The following is a 21,457-nucleotide window of genomic DNA, read 5'->3' as shown; positions in this document are numbered from 1 at the left end:
AGAGATTGAAGAATGATACATGATGGGATGTCACAGGCAGGGGATTAAAGTATGAAAATAATATTAACATCAAATAACCTGAAAAATAAACAACATGCATTTAGGAGGTTGGGGGCAAAAGGGAAGGAGATGATGATATAACATCAGGGTGAAAATAAGGCATTAACCATTTTGGAAGGGAAGAGGAGTCAAGTGCTGCTAAATTAGTAGGAAGAAAAAACAATGTAAAATTAACCATTTTCACGTATGAGATGATCCCAAAACACATGATCATCTGTTAAAGCTAAAAGGAAATCTTTTTAAATGAACCTCTCGGAATATATTTCACTTAAAGCACCAACTGTATAGTATATTACATATGTGTGCTTTTCTGAACTACTACAACAACATGTAAAATTATTTAACTAGAAATAGACTGTCTAAAGGTTCAGGGGAGAACAAACATTTAAGAGCTTATTATGTTCCAGGCACTGTGTACTTTATAAATGTTATTTCATTTGATCTTCACAACAACACTGGGAGGTAGATGCTGCAATTATAATCCTGTTTTACAATTGAGGAAACTGAGGCAGCGGTTAAGTGACTTGCCCAGGATCACACAGCTAGGAAAAGCGAGGCTTCATTTGAACTCTTACTCTAAGCAAAGTGCTCTATCCACTGCACTCCCTAAAACACCTCTTCATACATCAGTATGACAGTCAGAAATCTCTTTACTATGAATTGTGGTGGAAAGGAAGGAAGAGAATATTCCACAACTAAACTGTTACCTGAACAGTTTTACTTACAGCACAGCTGACAGAATTAATTGACAAGTATGACATAAGCTAGAACGGTAGTACAGGGCACAAGAAAATATTTCTATCTTACCACTCTCTTGACCTCCAGCCTCAAGTATCCAACCATCTACTGGACAATTTGATCTATATTTCTCTTAGACATTTAAAATTCAACATGTCAAAAACTGAACTCTTTAACTTTTCCCCAAAACTCTCCTTTCTTCCCAATATTCCTATTGTTGAGGGTACCACTATCTTCCCAATTAAGGCTCACAACCTAGGTGTCACCCTCAAAACCTTATTCTCTCACCCATTATCCAATGTGTTGCCAAGTCCTATTGATCGTACCTTTATAACACGTCTCTTCTGATGGTGCCCTCATTCTGTTGCTGAGTCTTATACCTCATTTGTGGATTTTAGGAAGAGATTTCTGGTTGGGTCTCCCTGCCTCAGAGCCTCTCTCCAATCCATCCTACACTCCAGCTGCCAAAATGACTGATCTTCCTAAAACACAGGTCACATCTCCACCACCACTACCACCCCAATTAAATAAACTTTAGTGGCTCACTATTACTTCAGGATAAAATACAGAACCCTTTGCTTGGCTTTCAAAGCTCGTAAACCTTATCCCTTCATACCTTTCCATCTTCCTACATCTTACCTTCCTCTCCCTTCCACATACTCTATGACTGAAGATACTGTCCTTGTTGTTTCTTAGTTAAGATATTCCCAACTGTGCCTTTTCACTGGCTATTTCCCATGCCTGTGACACTCCTTTCTCATCTCAGATTTCTCGTTTCCCTGACTTCCTTCAAGTCTCAGATAAAATTCTACGTTCTGTAAGCTTAGCACAATGCGTGGAACTTAGTAGGTGATTAATAAATGTTTATTCGCTCACTGACTGCAAGAAGCCTTTCCTAGTCCCCTTTAATACTAATGACTTTCCTTTGAGATTACTTCCAATTTATCCTGTATATATCTTGTAAGTACATAGTTGTTTGCATACTGATTCCCCCATCTGAATATGAGCTCGTGGACAGAGACTATTTTTGCCTTTCTTTGTATCCCCAGCACTTAGCACAGTGCCTAATATATAGTAAGCACTTAATAAATGCTTGCTAACTGCCATGAAAGCTACAGAATTTTTAAAAACTACTTATGATTTCATATTAATCTTTTTTTTTTTTTTTTTTTTAGTTTTGCAAATGATTTCCATACTAGTTGTGTTGTATAGGACTAATTATATTTCCCTCCATCCTATCCTGTCCCCCTTTACTTCTATTTTCTTATGGTCCTTTCCCTCCCCATGAGTGTCGACCTCGTATTGCATTCTCCTCCCCTTACCCTCCCCCTCCATCCTCCCCCCCACCCTGCTTGTGCCCCTGTCCCCCACTCTCCTGTATTATGAGATAGGTTTTCCTATCAAAATGAGTGTGCATTATATTCTTTCCTTTAGTGGAATGTGATGAGAGTAGACCTCATGTTTTTCTCTTGCCTCCCCTCTTTATCTCACCACTAATAAGTCTTTTGCTTACCTCTTTTATGAGAGATAATTTGCCCCATATACCTTCTCCCTTTCTCCTCCCAATATTTCTCTCTCACTGCTTGATTTCCTTTTTTTTTTTAATATATGATCCCATCCTCTTCAATTCACTCTGTGCACTCTGTCTCTATGTATGTGTGCGTGTGTGCATATGTGTGTGTGTGTGTGTGTGTGTGTGTGTGTGTGTGTGTGTGTACTCCCACCCAGTGCCCAGATACTGAAATGTTTCAAGAGTTATAAATATTGTCTTTCCATGTAGGAATGTAAACAGTTCAACTTTAGTAAGTCCCTTATGATTTCTCTTTGCTGTTCGCCTTTTCATGGTTCTCTTCATTCTTGTGTTAGAAAGTCAAATTTTCTTTCCAGCTCTGGTCTTTTCATCAGGAAAATTTGAAAGTCTTCTATTTCATTGAAAGACCATTTTTTCTCCTGAAGTATTATACTCAGTTTTGCTGGGTAGGTGATTCTTGGCTTCAGTCCCAGTTCCTTTGACTTCTGGAATATCCTATTCCATTCCCTTCTATCCCTCAATGTAGAGGGTGCCAGATCTTGTGCTATCCTGATTGTATTTCCACAATACTTGAATTGTTTCTTTCTAGCTGCTTGCAATATTTTCTCTTTCACCTGGGAATTCTGGAGTTTGGCCACAATGCTCCTAGGAGTTTCTCTTTTTGGATCTCTTTCACGTGGTGTTCTGCGGATTCCTTGAATATTTATTTTGCCTTCTGGTTCTAGAATCTCAGGGCAGTTTTCCTTGATAGTTTCATGGAAGATGATGTCTAGGCTCTTCTTTTGATCATGGTTTTCAGGTAGTCCCAGAATTTTTACATTGTGATTTCATATTAATCTTACCTTTTCTTACCATATTGGCAACAACTGAACTTTCACATTTTAACTATGAAAAATACAATACTGGGATATATTCAGATGAATAAAAAGAGACTAAATTAGATAGATTCAGTTCACTTTGGGAAAAGGATACCCCGTATTTATTTCCAATTCTAAATACAAACTGTGACAACAGGATAAAAAAGAGAGGTGTGGATAACTGAAATTCTTGAATAATCCTACAACCACAATTTTTTTTTAGCTTTAAGTTTTACCCTCTTTCACCAAAGAATTTCTCAGATAGACCAATGGCCAAATTGATTTGTTTTAACTGTTTCCTTCCCCCTGAGATGTTTAGCTATTTCATTCATCTTTCCTTATATTAAACTACACTTCATTTTCTGACATGCTTCTCCTTTTATGACAGATCCCCAAAGCTGTTTCAGTTCCTCTCTTAAGGAACTACTGTGCACAAGATAAATGGCACTGTAGAGTGCTGGGCTTGGAAGCAGGAAGACTGGGACTGAAATTCTACCCTTAACATTTATTAGCTACATGACATTGAACTTAACTTTTATGTGTCTTTGGTAACTCTCAAGGACATACTAAATCATAAACAAATTGGTAGAGGGAGTTCCTCCACAAAAATGAAATCACAACTCCTTTGCTTGTATGTACATGGTAGCTGAAAATACAAGGACAATAAAAAAACAATTCCTGCCTTCAATGAGCTTGCATTCTTGTCAGGGGGATATATTTTAAGAGATAAGTAAATATAATGTAATTTCAAAGGGAAAAAAGCACTAAAAACTGGGTGGATCAGAAAAGTCCTCCAATAGAAAGTGACGTGTACTATGTTTTGAAGAAATCTTAGGGACTTTAAAAGGGAATTTAAGGAAAGAACACATTTCACAACACAAAGGCAAAGAGAGAGGAGATATAATGTCATATAAAGGAAATGGTTGTGGACTACTGGGATTGGAATGGGGAATATATGAAGAAGAATACGAAGTAAGACTGGAATGGCACGTGGGAGCCAGATTATGGAGGTTTTGAGGCTGAGAATATTGCATTTTATCCTAGAAACAATATTTAAGGGAGTGATATGATCAGATCTGTGTTTTAGGAATATCAATTTGACATCTCTATGAAAGGTGGATTGGAAAAGGGAAAGACCAATTAATTGACAGGTTACTGAAATAATCTAGGCTTGAAGTAATGGGGACCTGAACTAGGGAAGAAACTGTTAATGTATAGAAAGGGACAAATGCAAGTGTTAAAGAAACAGAATCAGTAAGACTTGGCAATTGATTAGGTAAGGGAATTCAGAAAGACGAAAGGGAATGTCAAGGAGCTGAAGATGATAACATCAATGAAGACAGAACAGAGGGAGAAGAAAAGGTAGCTGATAATCTAGAACAAAACATCAATTTGAAAGGTAGTTATAGAGTCAAAAGACTGATGAAACCAAAGGAAGAGAAATAAGGGGGGAGAGACAGATGAAGTGCTAGAAGTAGAATGAAGAAAAGCCCATTGGGTTTAGCATCCAAGAGATCTTTGTCTACCTTGAATGAACAGTTTCATCTGAGGGGTAAAGGAACAAATCAAAATGCTAGGGATTAAAAGGAAGAGATGAAGAATTAATAACAATATCTAGCACTTTAAGGTTTACAAAGTACTTTGAAAAATTTATCTTGTTTGATCCTCACAACAGCCCTATGAGATTAAGTATCAGAAGTGCATTCGAGTTCAAGTCTTCTTGACCAGGTCCAATCATGTGTCATAATTGTGGGCACCTTTTCTAGGAGTGCGGCTATGAGAGAGATAATAACAATAACAAATCAAGGAGTAACAGGATCAAGTGATGGTTTCTTTTTTTAAAGGATGGGGAGCTAAACATATTTGTAGGCAATGGAGAAGCAATCAATGGATAAAGAGAGACCGGAGATGAGAGGGATGATTGAGGGGGCAAACTCCCAGAGCAAATGGGAGTGGAAAGAACAATGTCATGTACGCAGCAAGTAAGCAATAAATATTCACTGACGGTAATTGGGCACCCAATGTACACGTTGCAGGCTGGGTATATTTTTCATGCACAGGAACAGGTGACAAAAGCTCAATACATAGGGATAAATCTATAAAAAGCCTGAGTATAATAATATAGGAGGCATAGTGAAGTAATGTCCTATGAGGTCTGAGAGTCAGGAAACAGAACCTAGCCCTTGCTTTGCTAGTTAACTGTGTAAACTTAGACAAATCATTACACTTCTCTGGACCTGTTTCTTTATCCATACAATGAAGCTGGACTAGATGAGTTCTAAACTCTCTTCTGATACTACTAATAATATCATATTTAACTTCTTATTCAGGAATCCAAGTATTTATTTTAAAGTTTTCACAGATATATAAATAAATGCCCGTAAAAAGTTTGTCATTTCTTGTCATTAGTTTTTTTTTTCTTCATTTTGAATCAGGGATGGAAAGACAATTTAACAGAGCAACTCTATTATTTCCTCTGAATTACAAGAAAAAAAACGATACAGAGTAAATATTGAGGATTGATGTCTTGGAATTCTAAGATTAAATGGCATAAAGATCATTCAAGAACTAAATATCTCTACAAATTAAAAATACAAGGCTACAATTCTACAACACAACTACAGAAAGCAGGAAAGGACCAGTTAATATAAAAATTAGTAAATGCACTTTCATTTTCAGAATCCAAAGTATGTTCAGACAACTCAAAAGTTTAATAAGCAGCATAACAGTAACACATACTTAATGGTCATGAGAAGACCTTACCTATACCTCACAGCAACCTGAGTAGAATCAAGCTTTTTTATATAGTTGGTTAAGGAGACATAATATGACATGTGGTATAGTTAAATTATTGTAATGAATAAAACTATAATTAATATGACTTAATAATTCCTTTCTGACTGACTATAACCTTAACACAAAGATTATCTGTTTTAAAAAGCTGTAGAAAAAAATAACTAAAGTATACAAGCCTCCACTTTTTAAAGGAAAAACTAAGTCCTGGTTAAGCAACAGAACAGCAGTATTTTTTTAAAATGGGTACAATTGCTCAAAATTGTGTCAATTTTACAAAAAAAATTAGTTTTGAGATGACATTTTTAAAAGCAAGATAAAGTAGACAAGCAGAATATAAAAACATTTTTTAAAAGCATGTAGAAGAAAGGTAAGGACAAATATCAAAAACAATGATTATTTATAAATTATCAAGTTTGTGAAAACAACAACAAAAACACATTTTTTAAATTTCAAAAAAAAAGAAAAATCTCTTGAATAAATAGATGTACTTACAGCCATTATCAGCTCAAAGGGGTGTTTATACACCCGCACTGGGGATTGGTATTTTTGCACCATGATTGTAATGTTTTAGCAATCTTCAAACCTGCAAAACACATACAAACACACCATGATGGGGGGGAATGTATCTTTGTATATTACATCACTGCCCCCCCCCCAATAGTAGGAAAACAGAAGGAACTCAAAGCAATAAAGGAAGAAAAAATAGAATCAGCTGAATTTTTAGTAGAATTTAAGAAAAGGTAGTTGGATAATTTTTTAAACATGAAAATAACAGTGTGGTATAGCGGAGAAAAAGGCAACTTAGCTTTGGAGTTTAGAATCCTGGATTCCACTACTAAGTATGGCTGTCTGAGGAGGAACAAGTCAATTAGCTCTTTGGGCCTAAGTTTCCTCATCTATTAAAAAGAGTTTCCACAAAATTTATAAGGTATCTCTACTTAAAAAAGAAAATTTCTATTCTTTTAAGACATGGTAATTCACCATAGTCAATTCACCAAATACTAAATGTGAGGATAACATGAAGAGATAAAAATGAAAAAACACCTAATTCAAATTAAGCTCAAGTAAAATATTGTACACAATCTGAATTTTGGTAATTAAATTTTACAGTCCAATTTGTACTATAATTTTGGGGGTTCATCTTCAAGGGTTAAAGGAAAGTTTCTCAGACTCATTTCTAACCAAGTAATTAATGATCTGTAAATATGTATAAAAGTACCAGAGGAGTTAGTACTGAAAAGAATCCTTTTATAATGTAGATAACCATCCTCCTGTTTACTGGATCAATGCCAGTAAGCATTTTTCTTAAAACACATTGGTACTTCTCAAACACAGAACTACAGAGCTGGAGAGCAGAAAGAACCCTGATGACATCTAGCAAACTGCCTTTATTTTACATGAGCCAGCTGAAATCTAGAGAAAACAGAACAGGTAACTTCACCAACGATGTGAGACAACAAGTTGAGGTGAGGAGAAGAGAGAATGATGGGGAATAGGGACCAAATCTGGTTCTTCTGATTGCAGTTCAGTGCTTTCTCTCCTGCAGCTGTATTAAACCAGGTATTTCTCCTGTCAAATTTCCTTTCTTATTTAAACTAACATCAAATCTGACTGACAAGTATGTGCCCAGTGCTGTAGGAGATACAGATGAAGAACTGCATGGGATAGGGAACTCAAAAATCTCATCTTCTACAAGAAGCCTTTCCCAACCCCTCTTAACTCTAGTTTCTCACTTACTCTGTATATAGCTTGTTTTGTATATATTTCTTTACTCATAGTCTCCTTCATTAGATTGTAAGCTCCTTGAGATACCCTGAGAGCAGGGTCTGTCTTGTACATCTTTCTGCATTTTCAGGGCACAGTGCCTGGCACACAATAGAAGCTTAATATTTATTGATTGATTTTGGTACTGTTTATTGTTTTTTTGTCACTAGCAGGGCCCAAACTCCAGAATTTTCTTTTAACGCTAATACTTCAACTGTTGGGTCTACTACAACCTCGCATTTGATCTTGGGAAAAATAAATCATAAACACCTTAAGTTCACCCCCTACTGTTAAGGGGATTTATTATCATACAAAAAGGGAACAGATTCAGTTTTTTTAAATTAACTGTAACAGTCATTCATTTTAGTAACTGAAATATTTGTTTGTTGAGCTACTGTTACTCATCAAATTCCCCAGAAAATGTATTTAACGTGGTACCTAAGAAACTGGTGAAACATTGAATGTTTGGAAACAAAAAACTTGTCCCAAAGAGGAGATCCCTGTTTACAACAGCAAACTGCCATCCTTTGTTGGGCTTCCTCTAGGGCAATACATTCTCTTAAAAATGAATGACAGACAACCTTTAAAGAGATGGGAAAGGTACGTGAGGAGACCAGGCTACTACTCAGTTTAAAGAGAAGCCTAAGGGGAGGGCACAGCGCTTCACCCCCTACTAGAGGGCACAGCGCCTTACGTCTCCTGGAGAAAAAGGCAACTACTGAACAACAGGTAAGAAAACCCCAGGAAGTGAGCCAGACCCCCAAAATTCTGGCTCTCCAAAATGTGGGGAAAGGGAAAAGGTCTTTACCCAAGGAGCGCAGGAGGCACATCTGAAAGGCAGAAACCAAGAGCTGAACTCCGGGGAGACCGTGAAAGCAGCCAGAAGGGGCTGAAGCACCTCCGGCCACCAGAGAAGAAGCGAGGCCGTGACCGGGGGCCAAATCCTGGAGCGGGCAAGGGCAGAGATGGGGAGAGGTAGGCGAGAAGCAGGGTGAGGACTGGAAGACAAAAGACTTCAAAGTTAAAGGGGCCACGACTCCGGGCGGGGGGAGAGAGGGGAGGTGATGAGAAAGGGGGGAGAAGGTGGGATAGCTAGGAAGGAAAGAGGAGCCAAGGGAGGGGGGTCTTTGGGAAGGAAAAGATTCAGAAGTGGGGGCAGAATCCTGACGTGATGGCTTGCGGGGGAGGGGGAGGGAAGGAGAAGGGGCTAGAGACCACCTTCCCCACTCCCCGGGAGGAATGGCCTAGGGGACGGGAACTCAAAGGAAGGAAGGGACGGAAAGAGCAAGGGCTCCAGCACCCGAGGGGGAGGGGATGGTCTGGGAAAAGAACCCCCGGTTCCAGGGGCTCAGATGCAGACCACCCGGAGGCCGAGCCGGACCTAGAAGGCCGGAGGGGCTATATTATGAGGAGCAGGACCCCGGCTCTGCGGGAAGGAGGGGGTTGGCACGGACGGGAGGGAGCCGGGAGAGGTCCGGACCCATCCGCAGATAGGAGCGGGGATGCGGAAGGGGGCCCTCGGGGGCGGGAGGCCCGGCGAGCCCCAAGCCGCCCGCCCGCCAGGCATCCTCGCCGGCTCCGGAAGGGCCGGGAACGCGCACAATGCCCGCTCGCGAGGACGCGCGCCTACCTCCTGTCAGAAAGGCCGGGTTCGGAGCAGAGGGCGGCGGGAGGCGCTCATCCCGGCGGCTCCAGCGGTGTGGGAGTCGCTGCCGCCGCCGCTGCTTCTGCTGCTGCGAGTGCTGCTGCTGCTGCCGCTGCTGCTGCTGCTCTACTTAGTGTAGCTTCTGCTCCTAACGCTACCGCTACTGCTGAGGCAGCTCCTCCGACCCCTGGTTCCGGGGAGTGGGCTGGGGAGGGGGAGGAGGAACGGGGAGAAGAGAAGAGAAGGGATGGTGGTTGTTACGGGTGACGGGGAGGGCGGGGCCCAGGCGGGCGAAACGGGCGCGCATGCGCAGCTGGAGCAGAAGTGGGCGGAAGCTGCGGGGGACGACCGTTGCTAGGGTAGAAGGGGTGGAGGGGAGGGAAATCTGGTTAGAGAGGGGGGAGGGTCAGTGAGAGAAACCCGGGCTGAATCTCATCTGCGCAGGCGTGAAGAGGGGCTCCAGAGGGTTGGAGAGCGCGCTCGCGTGGCAGGGAGAGGAACGTCACAACTCCGCCCACCCTATTTGTCGGCGTTCCAGGGGGTGGGGTTAGAGAAAGGAGCTGAGGTTTGGGAATTGGAGGACCCGGATGCGGTCAGGACAAAAGGGGGCTGAGAACTTCGGGGCTGGGAAGCGATTTGGGTGCGGAGATTTCTGAGTTTGTTTTCCTTGACTCTGCCCTTTCAAGTTCACACGTCCTGGCACAGCTTCTGAACTTCTCTCTCTTGTTTTTTCCCTTTTTTGTCTGATGTTCAGAAGCCTTTGATTCATTTGGTCCCTCCGCCTTATGACCAAAGGAAAATTAACTAACCTCCCTGGGGCCTCCTTTTCCTCTTTTCTAAAATGCAGGAGTTAGACTAGAATAGATGATCTCTTAAGACCTCCCTTGTAGATCTGGGATCACAGTGACGTCTTTTCCCCCCATCTGGAGAAAGTCCTCCCTCCACCTCCCCCTTACGGTGCCCAGGCCATTTCATGCTCTGGAATTTGGAAGAGTACTAGCTTGGGCAGGGCTGGCAGATGACCTCAAGCTGGGCTATTGGATAGGCTTCCCTTTGCTTTTCCTGCCTGTAGTGTGCCCTCCCCGATACAGCCTCCTTTCAGCTGCCAAAGGGATTTTCCTTAAGCGCAGGTCTGACTATACGGCACCTCCTCTCCCCACCCCCCACCCCCGCGCCACACAGACACAGAGACAGACACACACAGACACACACAGACACACACACACACACACACACACACACACACACACACACACACACCACACCCCCCCCCTCTCTTTGGGGCAATTAAAGTCCTTCACCACCTGACCCCTCCCAGTCTTCTCCTTACACGGCCATTCTTGCCATTCCTCAAACAGCACATCATCTCCATTATTCCGTGACTGTATTTTTTCACTCGTACTCCATTATGACTAAAAGGTTCCCCTCCTCTGACTCCTGGCTTCCCTGGCTTCCTGGAAGACTTGGCTCTAATCCCAGTCTATAGGAAGTTTTTTTTCTGGATCTGCCCCCCAACCCCACCCCCCATCCGGCTGCTGGTGCTTTCCCTCTGAAAGTATATTCCATTTGCACTGACTGTGCCCTGTATGTACAGTTATAGTTATGTGCACGTGGTCTCTGCCATTAAAATGTGAGCTCCTTGTGAGCAGGAATCACGTTTTTTGCCTTTCTTTGTACTCCCCAGCCTTATTACAGTACCTGGCACGTGGTATCTGCTTATGCAGCTGACTGGCTCAGTAGCAAAACGCAGTTGCCTGCTTTTGGCCTTACACAGATGCTACTTAATGTCCAGTTGGGTAGATATTGACATTAGATGCACGTCACCCTCCGTGATAAAGCTCAAGAATCTGAGTTGTAGAGGATGGGTAGGAGAGGGAGGAGGTAACGGGGAGTCTAGTTTGAGCTCTGCGTTTTAGGTAGGCTGTAGGGGCTCTAGCCCTACATTTGAAAGGAAATAAAATGAAATGACATTTGGGAGGTCTATAGTGTGGGGGGCACCCCAAAACACACTATTTTACTAATAAATAGACAGGACTACAAAATAATAAGAATTTTTGTTGTTAAACACACCAGAACTTAGCCATCCAAATGAATGTTGTCACTGGGGAGATGGAAGCAATTCAAAACATTTTTGCAATTCTTCCTTTGGAATTTGTCTTTCAGGGTCAGTTTATGAGTCACAAACAAGAAAGTCAATCTCTGTATAGTCACAAAGTATTTCTAACTAAAGAGTCTCAGAATTTCAGTGTCCAAAGGGAATATAGAAACCATCCAGTCTAACTCACACCTCACTAAAAATTCCTTCTACAGCATCCCCTAAAAGTGCTCATTTAGCCTTCTCTGAAACCTTGCTTCTCAAAGCAACCCATTCCACCTTGGGTCAGCTTAGGAAGCTTTTTCTTACTTCTTTTACTTCAAGCATAAATCATCCATTTTGCTTGACCCTAGAACAATAGATGGAAGTTGTAAATAGACAGTTTTCCTCTTCCACCTAACAGCCCTTCAAATATTTGAAAACAAGTGTCATATGCCTCTTCCCTCCCCACCAAGTCCAAATTAAACATCCCTAATTTCTTTAACTGGCCCACAGAGGACAATCTGATATGAATAGAATTCACACACCACAGACCAATTCATTTGACATAGATTCCTGAAAAAATTCTTGGAAGGCTCATTAAAGAGATGGTTGATTAACATATAGAAATGAAAGTAGTTATTACAAAGAACCAGCATAGCTTCATCAAGAATAAGTCTTGCCCCTATCAACAGGGCAGGAAGTCTCTTGTAGAGTGTTCCTAGGGATCTTTCATTGGCCCTATACTATCAAATTTATGACGGGTAAAAGCATAGATAGGATTAGTATCAAATCTGCAGATGGCACAAAGCTGAGAGGGACACAATAGATGAAATGATCCAAAAGTATCTTGACAGGGTAGAGCACTGGACTGAATCTTATAAGATGAAATTCAAGAGAGAGAATCATAAAATCTTACACTGGGATACAAAAAATCAACATAAATATAAGATGAGAGAACTATAGGTAGCAATTATTTTAGAAAAGAATCTGGGGGCTTTAGAGGACTGCAAGCTCAATATGAGTCAACAGTGTGATGGGCTGCCAAAAAACGTACTGCAATCATGGGCTACATTAGGAAAGGCACTGCTTATAGGAACCAGGTGATGATCCTATTTTGCCTTTGTAGGAGTACTGCATTCAATTCTGGGTACTATGTTTTAAGAAGAACATTGATAATCTGGGGGGTGGGGGTGGGGGGGCACAACCAAGATGGTGAACGTGTTGAATTCATGATATACTAGGATCAGTTGAAGGTACTGTGCAGGTTTATCATGGAGAAAAGAAGACAGGGTACCCCAGTGTATTCAAGTACTGTATTTGAAAGAAAGGGGGATTAGACTTATTCCATTTTGTCCTAAAAGGCAGAATTTGGAGCAGTGGGTAGAAGTTACAAAGGGACAAATTTAGGCTCAGTGTCAGGCAAAACCCTTTTTTTGTTTCTTTTTTTGTTTGTTTGTTTAGTTTTAAGGTAATCAGGGTTAAGTGATTTGCCCCGGGTTACACTGCTAGTAAGAATCTGAGGCTGAAATTCAAACTCAGGTCCCTTCCTTACTCCAGGGCCAGTGTTCTATCTACTGTGCCACCTAGCTGCCGCAGGAAAGACTTCTAAACCAAATTACCTCAAATATAATGACTAGCTTCAAGCAGTAGTGGATTCTCACTCCTTGAAAGTCTTCAAGGGTAAACAATCACTTGGGTATATAATAGTAGGGATTCCTTTGTTGAGGGTTAAACTGGATGGCCAAGCAAGGTTCCTTCCAACTTAAATTCTGTGATTTTTTTCACAGCCTTTCACTATTCTGGTTGTCTTCATTTGTGTACTAACTTATCACATCCAGAACAAAACCTACTACTCCCAATTGTAGTCTGACTAGGGCAGAATACAGTAGAACTATTACTTCATTCTATACATTGTTCTTCATTTTAAAGTAGCCCAGAATTGCACATTGAGCTTACCCTTCATTAAAACTGTGGGGTGCTGGAGCCAGCTCCATAAATTTTCAGTGTGAGCATTTTGACCTCAGAAATCAACCAAGGTTATAAAATCAGATTATTATTTTGTTGATTATCTAGACTTTGCAAATGATGGAGAAAATGCTAATAATGCGGATTAAAAGTGTGTCCTGCACATATTTTTCCCTCAAAGACCTGGTTGTTAAACATTTATCAGCAGACACCTAATTAAAACCTTCAGATCTCTGAGACAAACTGCTATTTAGCAATGCCTACAACTCAAAATATAAGACTTTACATTTATCTCATTATAGCTTCATCTCACACTATATTTACCAAAATTATTGTTGGTTGACTTTTGATGATAGAAACCATATCTACCCTCAAAGGACAAAGATTGAAGCCATTCAAAGGGCTTTGCCAAAGATTCTGAAGGAAATTCCCCAGGAATTAGCAAAAATGTTTTCAGCAATGACAGTTTCATTAAAATAAGAGGCTAGTCAGCTCTTTTTGTGGAGGCAAAGAAATGAATCCTAAGGGGCACCTATCAATTGAAGAATTTCTGAACAAATTATGATATGTGGATTTAATGGAATATACCATTTGCTGTGGTGAAAGAGACTATTTCAAAGACTCATATAAACTGATACAGGGTGAAGTGAGTAGAACCAGAATAGTTTATGCAAAAATGACATTGTAAAGACAACTTTGAAACACTTAATAGCTGTGATTGGTGCAATAACCAGCCAGAAGACTGATAATGGGTCATACTACCCCTCTCCTGACAGAGGGACCATGGAATCTGGAGATGGCTGATGGGAGAATTTATTTTGTAATGAGTATCCATGTTTGTTACAAGGGTTTTCTTTTTTTTTTTTCCGATGGGGGAGGAGGAAGTGTGTGTGAGGAGAACAGATTGGAGGGAGAAAAAATTGAATGCTTGATGATTTTAAAAATAAAATATTTTTAAATGTGAGTGTGTCTCAAATTAAGCACTTTAAAAGAGATAGTGCTCATTTGTATGTATAACTTCTGATGTCAATATGTTAAGTTTAAAAATCATCCTCATTGCCTTGTATTGGCTTTTCTGAGTCCTATAATGTGGTTATCATCTGTATGTAGTAACCGAAGTGGGAGAGGATGCTCCTTCTCAGTAAAAGGTCCAAGCTAATAAGGTTCTGTCCTTTCGAGAATTTGTTTTTCCTAATTCTCTCTGACTCATTATGCCTCTACCCAGAAGCTCCAGGGAAAATCTCTCTTACAAAGCTTAGATATGGTCTAGTATCTCCCCCAAACAGATTTGTAAAATCTCTTCTCAAAAGGGTCTAGATACACTGTACAAAGTGGATACAAGATATAAGATAAAGTGGATATCAATTCTAGGTATATTTATTTCCTCCACCACAAAAGAAACTCTTGAAATAGAGAAGACTCATAAGCATGTATTAAATACTCAAGACATGAAATTATAGTCCATCACTTATCGTTCTCCTAGGAGGTAAAGACAATTTTATAGGACTGCTCAACAGATCTTTCATGTTCACCTTCGGTTTATACTGTCTGAGCAACTCACAAGTCAAGATATTCTGGCAAAGCAGAGAGAATGTCTTTGGGCTTTCTTAGTCCTTTCAGCTGTAGTATCCCTATATGGGGCAGCTAGGTGACAACAATAAAATTCTCCATTGAGAAGTTGTTGTGGTCTTCTCCCCTGAGAAGATATTGTAAAAATTATCTTTTTCTGGGTAACCAGCATTTCTCAGGATCACTATTTGCTGATCTGGATTCAGGGAAAGAAACATAAACTAGAAGAGACAGAAGGGATTTAATGTGCAGGGTTGTCTAGGCAAGTATATATTCTTGCTACAGTTGCCATCAGGAAAGAGGAAGAAGGGACAAAGAGAAATCCCCTCCCCTTCAATGAAAGTCCAAGGAAGAACTGTTGCTGGCTGTGTTTCAGTGAAAAGGTCACCCTCAAGTTATCTCTCCTTACTCCCTATGACCTGTAGATGGGGGGGAGGTGACTCTTCCTGGCCCGTTTAACTTAATTCCCAATCATAGGGACACAGGACATGAGGAGCAACTGGTTATGTGTCATTTAGCCAAAGGGGCAAATACATGTGTCCCTCCCCACAGAGATAAAGCACATTTAGGAGATGCACCAGTGCAGCAACTCAGGGGCGTTCCCCTGATTATCCCTGTTATACAGAGTTTTTGAAATATCCAGTTTGTGCTCTCCTGAAAACCATATTCTAAATATTTTGGAAGATTCAGATAGGGGAAGAAAAAAGAAGCCAAAAATTGTTCTTGTTGCTAATTTTATCTAGTTTGTGATAATTTATGTAATATTGAAGAAAGCAAAGTAAGTATCATCCTAGTCTCACTATCAACTACCATATACCTATGAAAATACCTAGCAACATAACAACAAATAAAATTACATTGTAACAAAATGAGGAAGCTGAGTGGCTACCAGATGATAACATTCAATGATGTAATTCAAATACAAGTTCCTCCTTCAGAGGAACTGCTTTGTTTGGATTTTTTTGTCTTTTTATCCCTAGTGCTTAGCACAGTCTGTGACATGATATGCTCTTAATAAATTCTTATTGACTTGAATTGGAAGCTGCCTATATCTGACCATGACTTCCAATCATTCTATCTCTCCCTGTTCAAAATGTCCAAGAGGCAGAGGCAATTAGTCATGCAACATGAGCTCTGGAGAAAGGTACATACATTTGGGGATCATCTGCGTAGAAATAATAATAAGGAAAGTAAAGGAAATAAGCATTTATATAGTGTCTACCATGTGCCTGGCACTGTACTAAGAGCTCTTTACCAATATTATCTCATCTGATTTTCATAATATTCTTGCTATTATTATTTCCATTTTATAGTTGAAGAAATCAAGGCAAATAGAGGTTATGCCCAGAACCACACAGCTAGTAAGTGTCTGAAGCCAAATTTGAATTTACTATGCAACCAGCTGAAGATAAGACTCAAAGTGCAGAATTAGACATATATTTTGGACAAGGCCAATGTGAGAATTCTTTTGCTTCATTGATAAATAATTATTCACACAGTCTTTGTTTTTCTTTCTTTTTTCTTTTCTTTTTCCCAAAGGGGAAAGAGTGGGGAAGGAGAGAGATATTGATACGGTAAGATAAAAAAAAAAGAAGAAAAGGAAAAGAAAGAAAAGAGGGTAATGGAAGCATTTTTTGTAATGTGCACAGAGTAGAAGATGAAGGTCAGAAAGAATTCTTCTTCCCTTTCTTAGCCAAATTCTAAGAAAAAACTATTTAAACTCATTATTTCCACTTATTTATTCACTCCTCAGCACTTTGCAGTATAGCGTCTTACATCATCCCTAATGGAAACTACTGTCTCCAAAGTTCCCAGCATCCTCTTATTTGTCAAATCTGCTCTTTTCTTAGTCCTCATCTCTCTTGACTTCTTTGCTGCATTTAACACTACTGACCACCCTATACTCCTGGACACTCTCTCTCGGTTCATAAAATAAGACTCGCTCATGGTTCTCTGCCCACCTCTCTGACTGTTCCTTCTTAGTCTCCTTTGCTGGATCATTATCCATATCATACCTCCTAACTGTGGGATTATGCTCTGTCTTTAGCCCTTTTTTCTCTCTAAAATCTCTCACCTGGTGACCTCAATTAAACTCCCATGAAAATCTATATTACCCAGGGCCAATCTGTCTATAGAGCTTCAGTCCTATATCATATATTTCCCTATTATATGTTTCAAACTGGACATCCCAGAGACATTTCAAACTCAATATGTCTAAAGCAGAACTCACTACACTGCATTACTACCCCACCCCCCCCAAGCCCTCTACTGAACCCTCTACTGAATTTCCCTATTTTTGTCAAGGACATCACCATTCTTTCAGTCTCCCAGTCTTACAACCTCATCATTACCTTTGGTTTGTCACTTTTCTGTATACCACATATCCCACCAGTTGCTAAATCTTGCCGTTTCTATCTATTCAACATCTCTCTACTTATAAAACTGCCATACTTCCAGAATATCAAAGGGACTAATGAAAAGAAATTCTAAGGAAGGTGGCCTAGCGCTACCAGACCTCAAATTGTACTATAAAGCAGCAATTATCAAAACCGCTTGGTATTGGCTAAGAAACAGAGAGGTAGACAAGTGGAATACACTTGGCACTCAAGACGCAGTAGGCAAGGAATATAGCAACCTCCTGTTTGATAAACCCAAGGACCCCAGCTTCTGGGATAAGAACACACTGTTTGACAAAAATTGCTGGGAAAACTGGATAACAGTGTGGCAGAAATTAGGCATAGACCCATACCTGACACCGTACACAAGAATAAAGTCCAAATGGGTACATGATTTAGGTATAAAGATTGATACCATGAATAAACTGGAGAAGCAAGGAATAGTGTATTTATCAGATTTATGGAGAAGGGAAGAATTTTTTACTAAAGAAGAGATAGAAAGCATTATGAAATGCAAAATGGATAATTTTGATTACATTACATTAAACTGAGAAGTTTTTGCACAACCAAACCCAATGCAACCAAAATCCGGAGGGATGTAGTAAATTGGGAAATAATTTTTACAGCTAAGCTTGGGGATAAAGGCCTCATTTCTAGAATATATAGAGAACTGACTCAAATGTATAATCATACAAGTCATTCCCCAATTGATAAATGGTCAAAGGATATGAACAGGCAATTTTCAGAAGAAGAAGAAGAAATTAAAGATATCTATAATCAAATGAAAAAATGCTCTAAATCACTTTTGATTAGAGAGATGCAAATCAAAACAACTCTGAGGTACCACATCACACCTATAAGATTGGCAAACATGACAGAACAAGAAAATGATAAATGCTGGAGATGATGTGGGAGAGTTGGAACACTAATTCATTGTTGGTGGAGCTGTGAGCGCATCCAACCATTCTGGAGAGCAATTTGGAACTATGCCCAAAGGGCTACAAAAATGTGCATACCCTTTGACCCAGCAATAGCGCTACTAGGACTGTATCCCCAAGAGATCATAAAAATGGGACAGGGTCCCACATATACAAAAATATTTATAGCAGCACTCTTTGTAGTTGCCAAAAACTGGAAGTCAAGGGGATGTCCCTCAATTGGGGAATGGCTGAATAAATTATGGTATATGAATGTAATGGAGTTCTATTGTGCCATAAGAAATGATGAACAAGAAGACTTCAGAGAGGCCTGGAAGGACTTCTATGACCTGATGCTGAGTGAAAGGAGCAGAACCAGGAGAACTTTGTGCACAGCAATAACCACAGTATGCGAGAGTTTTTTCTGGTAGACTTGGAATTTCATAATAACGCAAGAACTTCTTAAAAAAAAAAAAATCCCAGTGGTGGTTTTTTAAGGCAAAATGCCTTCCACACTCAGAGAAAGAAAGATGGAAGTCATTCGCAGAATGTAGCAGATCATGTTTGTGTGTGTGTGTGTGTTTGTGTATCATGTTTTGATTTGTTATATGATTTCTTCCATTTATTTTAGTCTGACTACATAGCATGACTATAGTGAAAATGTACTCACTTGGAAAGTATATGTAGAACCTATACAGAATTGTATGCAGTCGTGGGGAGGGAGGGGGATAGTGGGGGGTAGGTGTGGGGGGGATAAAATCTCAATTGTATGGCAGTAATTGTTAAACATTAAAAAATAATAATAATAAAATTAAAAAAAAAAAGATAAAACTGCCATACTAAGTCAGTCTCTCATCACTATTGCCTAGATTATTGTAAAGGTCTCCTAATTGGTCTCCTTGCTTTGAGTCTTTCTCCACTCTAATACATCCTTCATATAGCTTCCAACATAATTTTTCTTAAGGGCAGATCACTCCATGTTAGTACTCTAGTCAACTCTAGCCAAGTTCAGTGTCTCTCTGTGCTTCTAGGTAAAAATATGAACTCATCTATTTGGCTTTTATAGTGTTTTACAACATGGCCTCATTCTATCTCTCTAGCCTCATTAAACATTACTGTACTTCAGCCAGCCTGGAATTTTTTTCTGCACTTATTCATGGCATTTAATCTCTCATCTCCATGTCTTTGTATTGGTTGTTCTTCATATCTGTAATGGAGTATATGAGGTGTTCAAGGAAGACTAGCACCTCTGGTGTGAGAGCTTGCCCAGCCATTTTCAGAGCTACTCATCTATCTTCGGTGTCTACCCAATTGACCCAACCTTCACCTGTGGTTCCAAGAAGCTATAGCATGTACAGTGGCCACACCTGGGTAAATTGTCACAGTAGACAGACTAAACTAGATTGAAGGTTACCAATGGACCTCAAACTTGTCAGTGAATTAGAGGGATGTCTACCCCAAGCATCTAAAAACTTCCCCCAGTGGAATGGGCTGATGAGAACAATTTGTTCCAAAGACCGTGAAGGCAGCTGAAGCAAGAGCTTAGACACCAAGGTCATCCATTGTATCCCAGGCCACTGCCAGTCACCTTGACTTTATCTTGCCACTGGACTTTGATGACTCAGAAAGAAAGGGTGAGGCTGATGACTCTGTGCATCTTTGTCTCACTTAAATTCAATTCACATGCAAGTCGGTTTATCACACTTGATATCACTAGTCCTCTTTGAAAATGAAGGACAAACAACAACATTCTTACCTCTACCTTTTAGAAGTCCTTCCTTCAAGACTGATTCTTACACAAAATCCTTCTTTTCCCCCTTTCCCCAACTGCTAGTGTCCAGCTTTCCTAGTGACATTGTATATAATTACCTTGTATTTATTTTGTATTCACATACATATACATACATATCTACATATATAGTGTATATATATATATATATATATATATATGTATATTGGGCATATGTATGTATATTTGTAACTGTGAACTCAAAGGGCCAACTGCATGAGACTTCTTCATTGGTAGAGATTGATTATTCAATATACTTCACCTGAATGAGGGATAGGCAGAGTTGGTGAGAGGTAGAGAGAAGAAAACTCCTGATCTTCTGGGCTTTGAGTTTTGAGAGAAAGACACATTATTATAACCTCTCTTCAGGTCCCTGAAGGGAGAGAAAGACTCTGGGAAGAAGCCACATGTAGAGGAGCTGGCCATTTCTATCATGTCCCTGTCTCTGATGTGCTTCACTAAAGACTTCAAGGTGATGAGGTTTAGGGGTGATCGGGAACCCCAAAATACTGACGGTCCGGGTCGTGCTCGAATGAATTCGACTCAAGCCTTCTTAAAGCCAAAGAAAACAAAGTTTATTAAGGATTCGCCTAATTGGGTTGCCTCTTAAGGAGCCTAAGCTTTTGTAACGCTTGTATTCACAAGCGGACCAGACACAATCCCAGCTAGACAGAGTCTGAGCTGGACTGCATCTGAGCACCTTCATGGAGGCAAGGTGGGACTTAAATACAGAAAAGAGTATAGGAGGGATCTGGGGAGGGGTGGTCTGGTAGTCCAGGGTGATGGGAGGAAGGGTTTAGGAAGGGTCCTAATCAACAAATATCAGACTTGGGGGCGCTTAGGTGGGAAGCAGGTAGGGCAATCGCGGGATAACAGACAATGATCACAGATCTGTGTATGAAAGGCCGGATTCTGTGAGGAGATACAGGAAGAGATCAATTTGAGTATGAAAGGTCAGATTCTGTGAGGAGATACAGGAGAGCTCAATTTGAGTATGAAAAGCCAGGTTCAGTGAGGAAATTCCAGGGGAGCTCAAGGAAGTTCCTAGAGTCTGAACCTCATCAAAGGGACTTCAAAATCTGAGATTCTCTCTCTGTTGGCTGAGCTGAATTATCTCACTCCAAAAGGGAAAGCTCATTCACTCTGTTTGCTGTCTATTTAGATAAATGGATTTATTTTCAATTTTCTATGTGTATTTATTGTGGAACAAGAGGGAAGAGGTGGTAAGAGAATCAAGATATAGAGCTTGGGTCTTCTTTCCCCATGCAAGTGATAATAATCAGGAGTGTAACTTGAATCTAAAGATTATCTTCCCTAGGCTAATAATATTTAAGGGAACAGACATAATTCCAG

General features: G+C 40.1%; 1 protein-coding gene across 3 annotated transcripts in view; it reads right to left on the bottom strand.

The window, feature by feature from the left end:
* Window positions 1-9,515, bottom strand: part of SEC14L1 (SEC14 like lipid binding 1) — an 87,735-nt gene extending 78,220 nt beyond the window's left edge. For 2 of the 3 annotated variants that reach the window (XM_072645127.1, XM_072645125.1), the window contains exons 1-2: window positions 9,377-9,515; window positions 6,475-6,565 (exon numbers count right to left, since the gene is read on the bottom strand). Coding sequence is in view for 2 of the 3 variants with exons in the window: in XM_072645125.1 (XP_072501226.1) it covers window positions 6,475-6,537 (63 nt within the window). In the remaining variant the exon portion in view is untranslated. Of the gene's footprint in view, window positions 1-6,474; window positions 6,566-8,554; window positions 8,829-9,376 lie in introns of those variants that run through there. The other variant, XM_072645126.1, reaches the window with a different exon arrangement.
* Window positions 9,516-21,457: the final 11,942 nt, after the last annotated feature.

Source organism: Notamacropus eugenii, chromosome 2, assembly GCF_028372415.1.
Source record: "Notamacropus eugenii isolate mMacEug1 chromosome 2, mMacEug1.pri_v2, whole genome shotgun sequence".
NCBI lineage: Eukaryota > Metazoa > Chordata > Mammalia > Diprotodontia > Macropodidae > Notamacropus > Notamacropus eugenii.
Note: the sequence above shows the minus strand (reverse complement) of the source record. Positions and strands in the feature narration are given on the sequence as shown.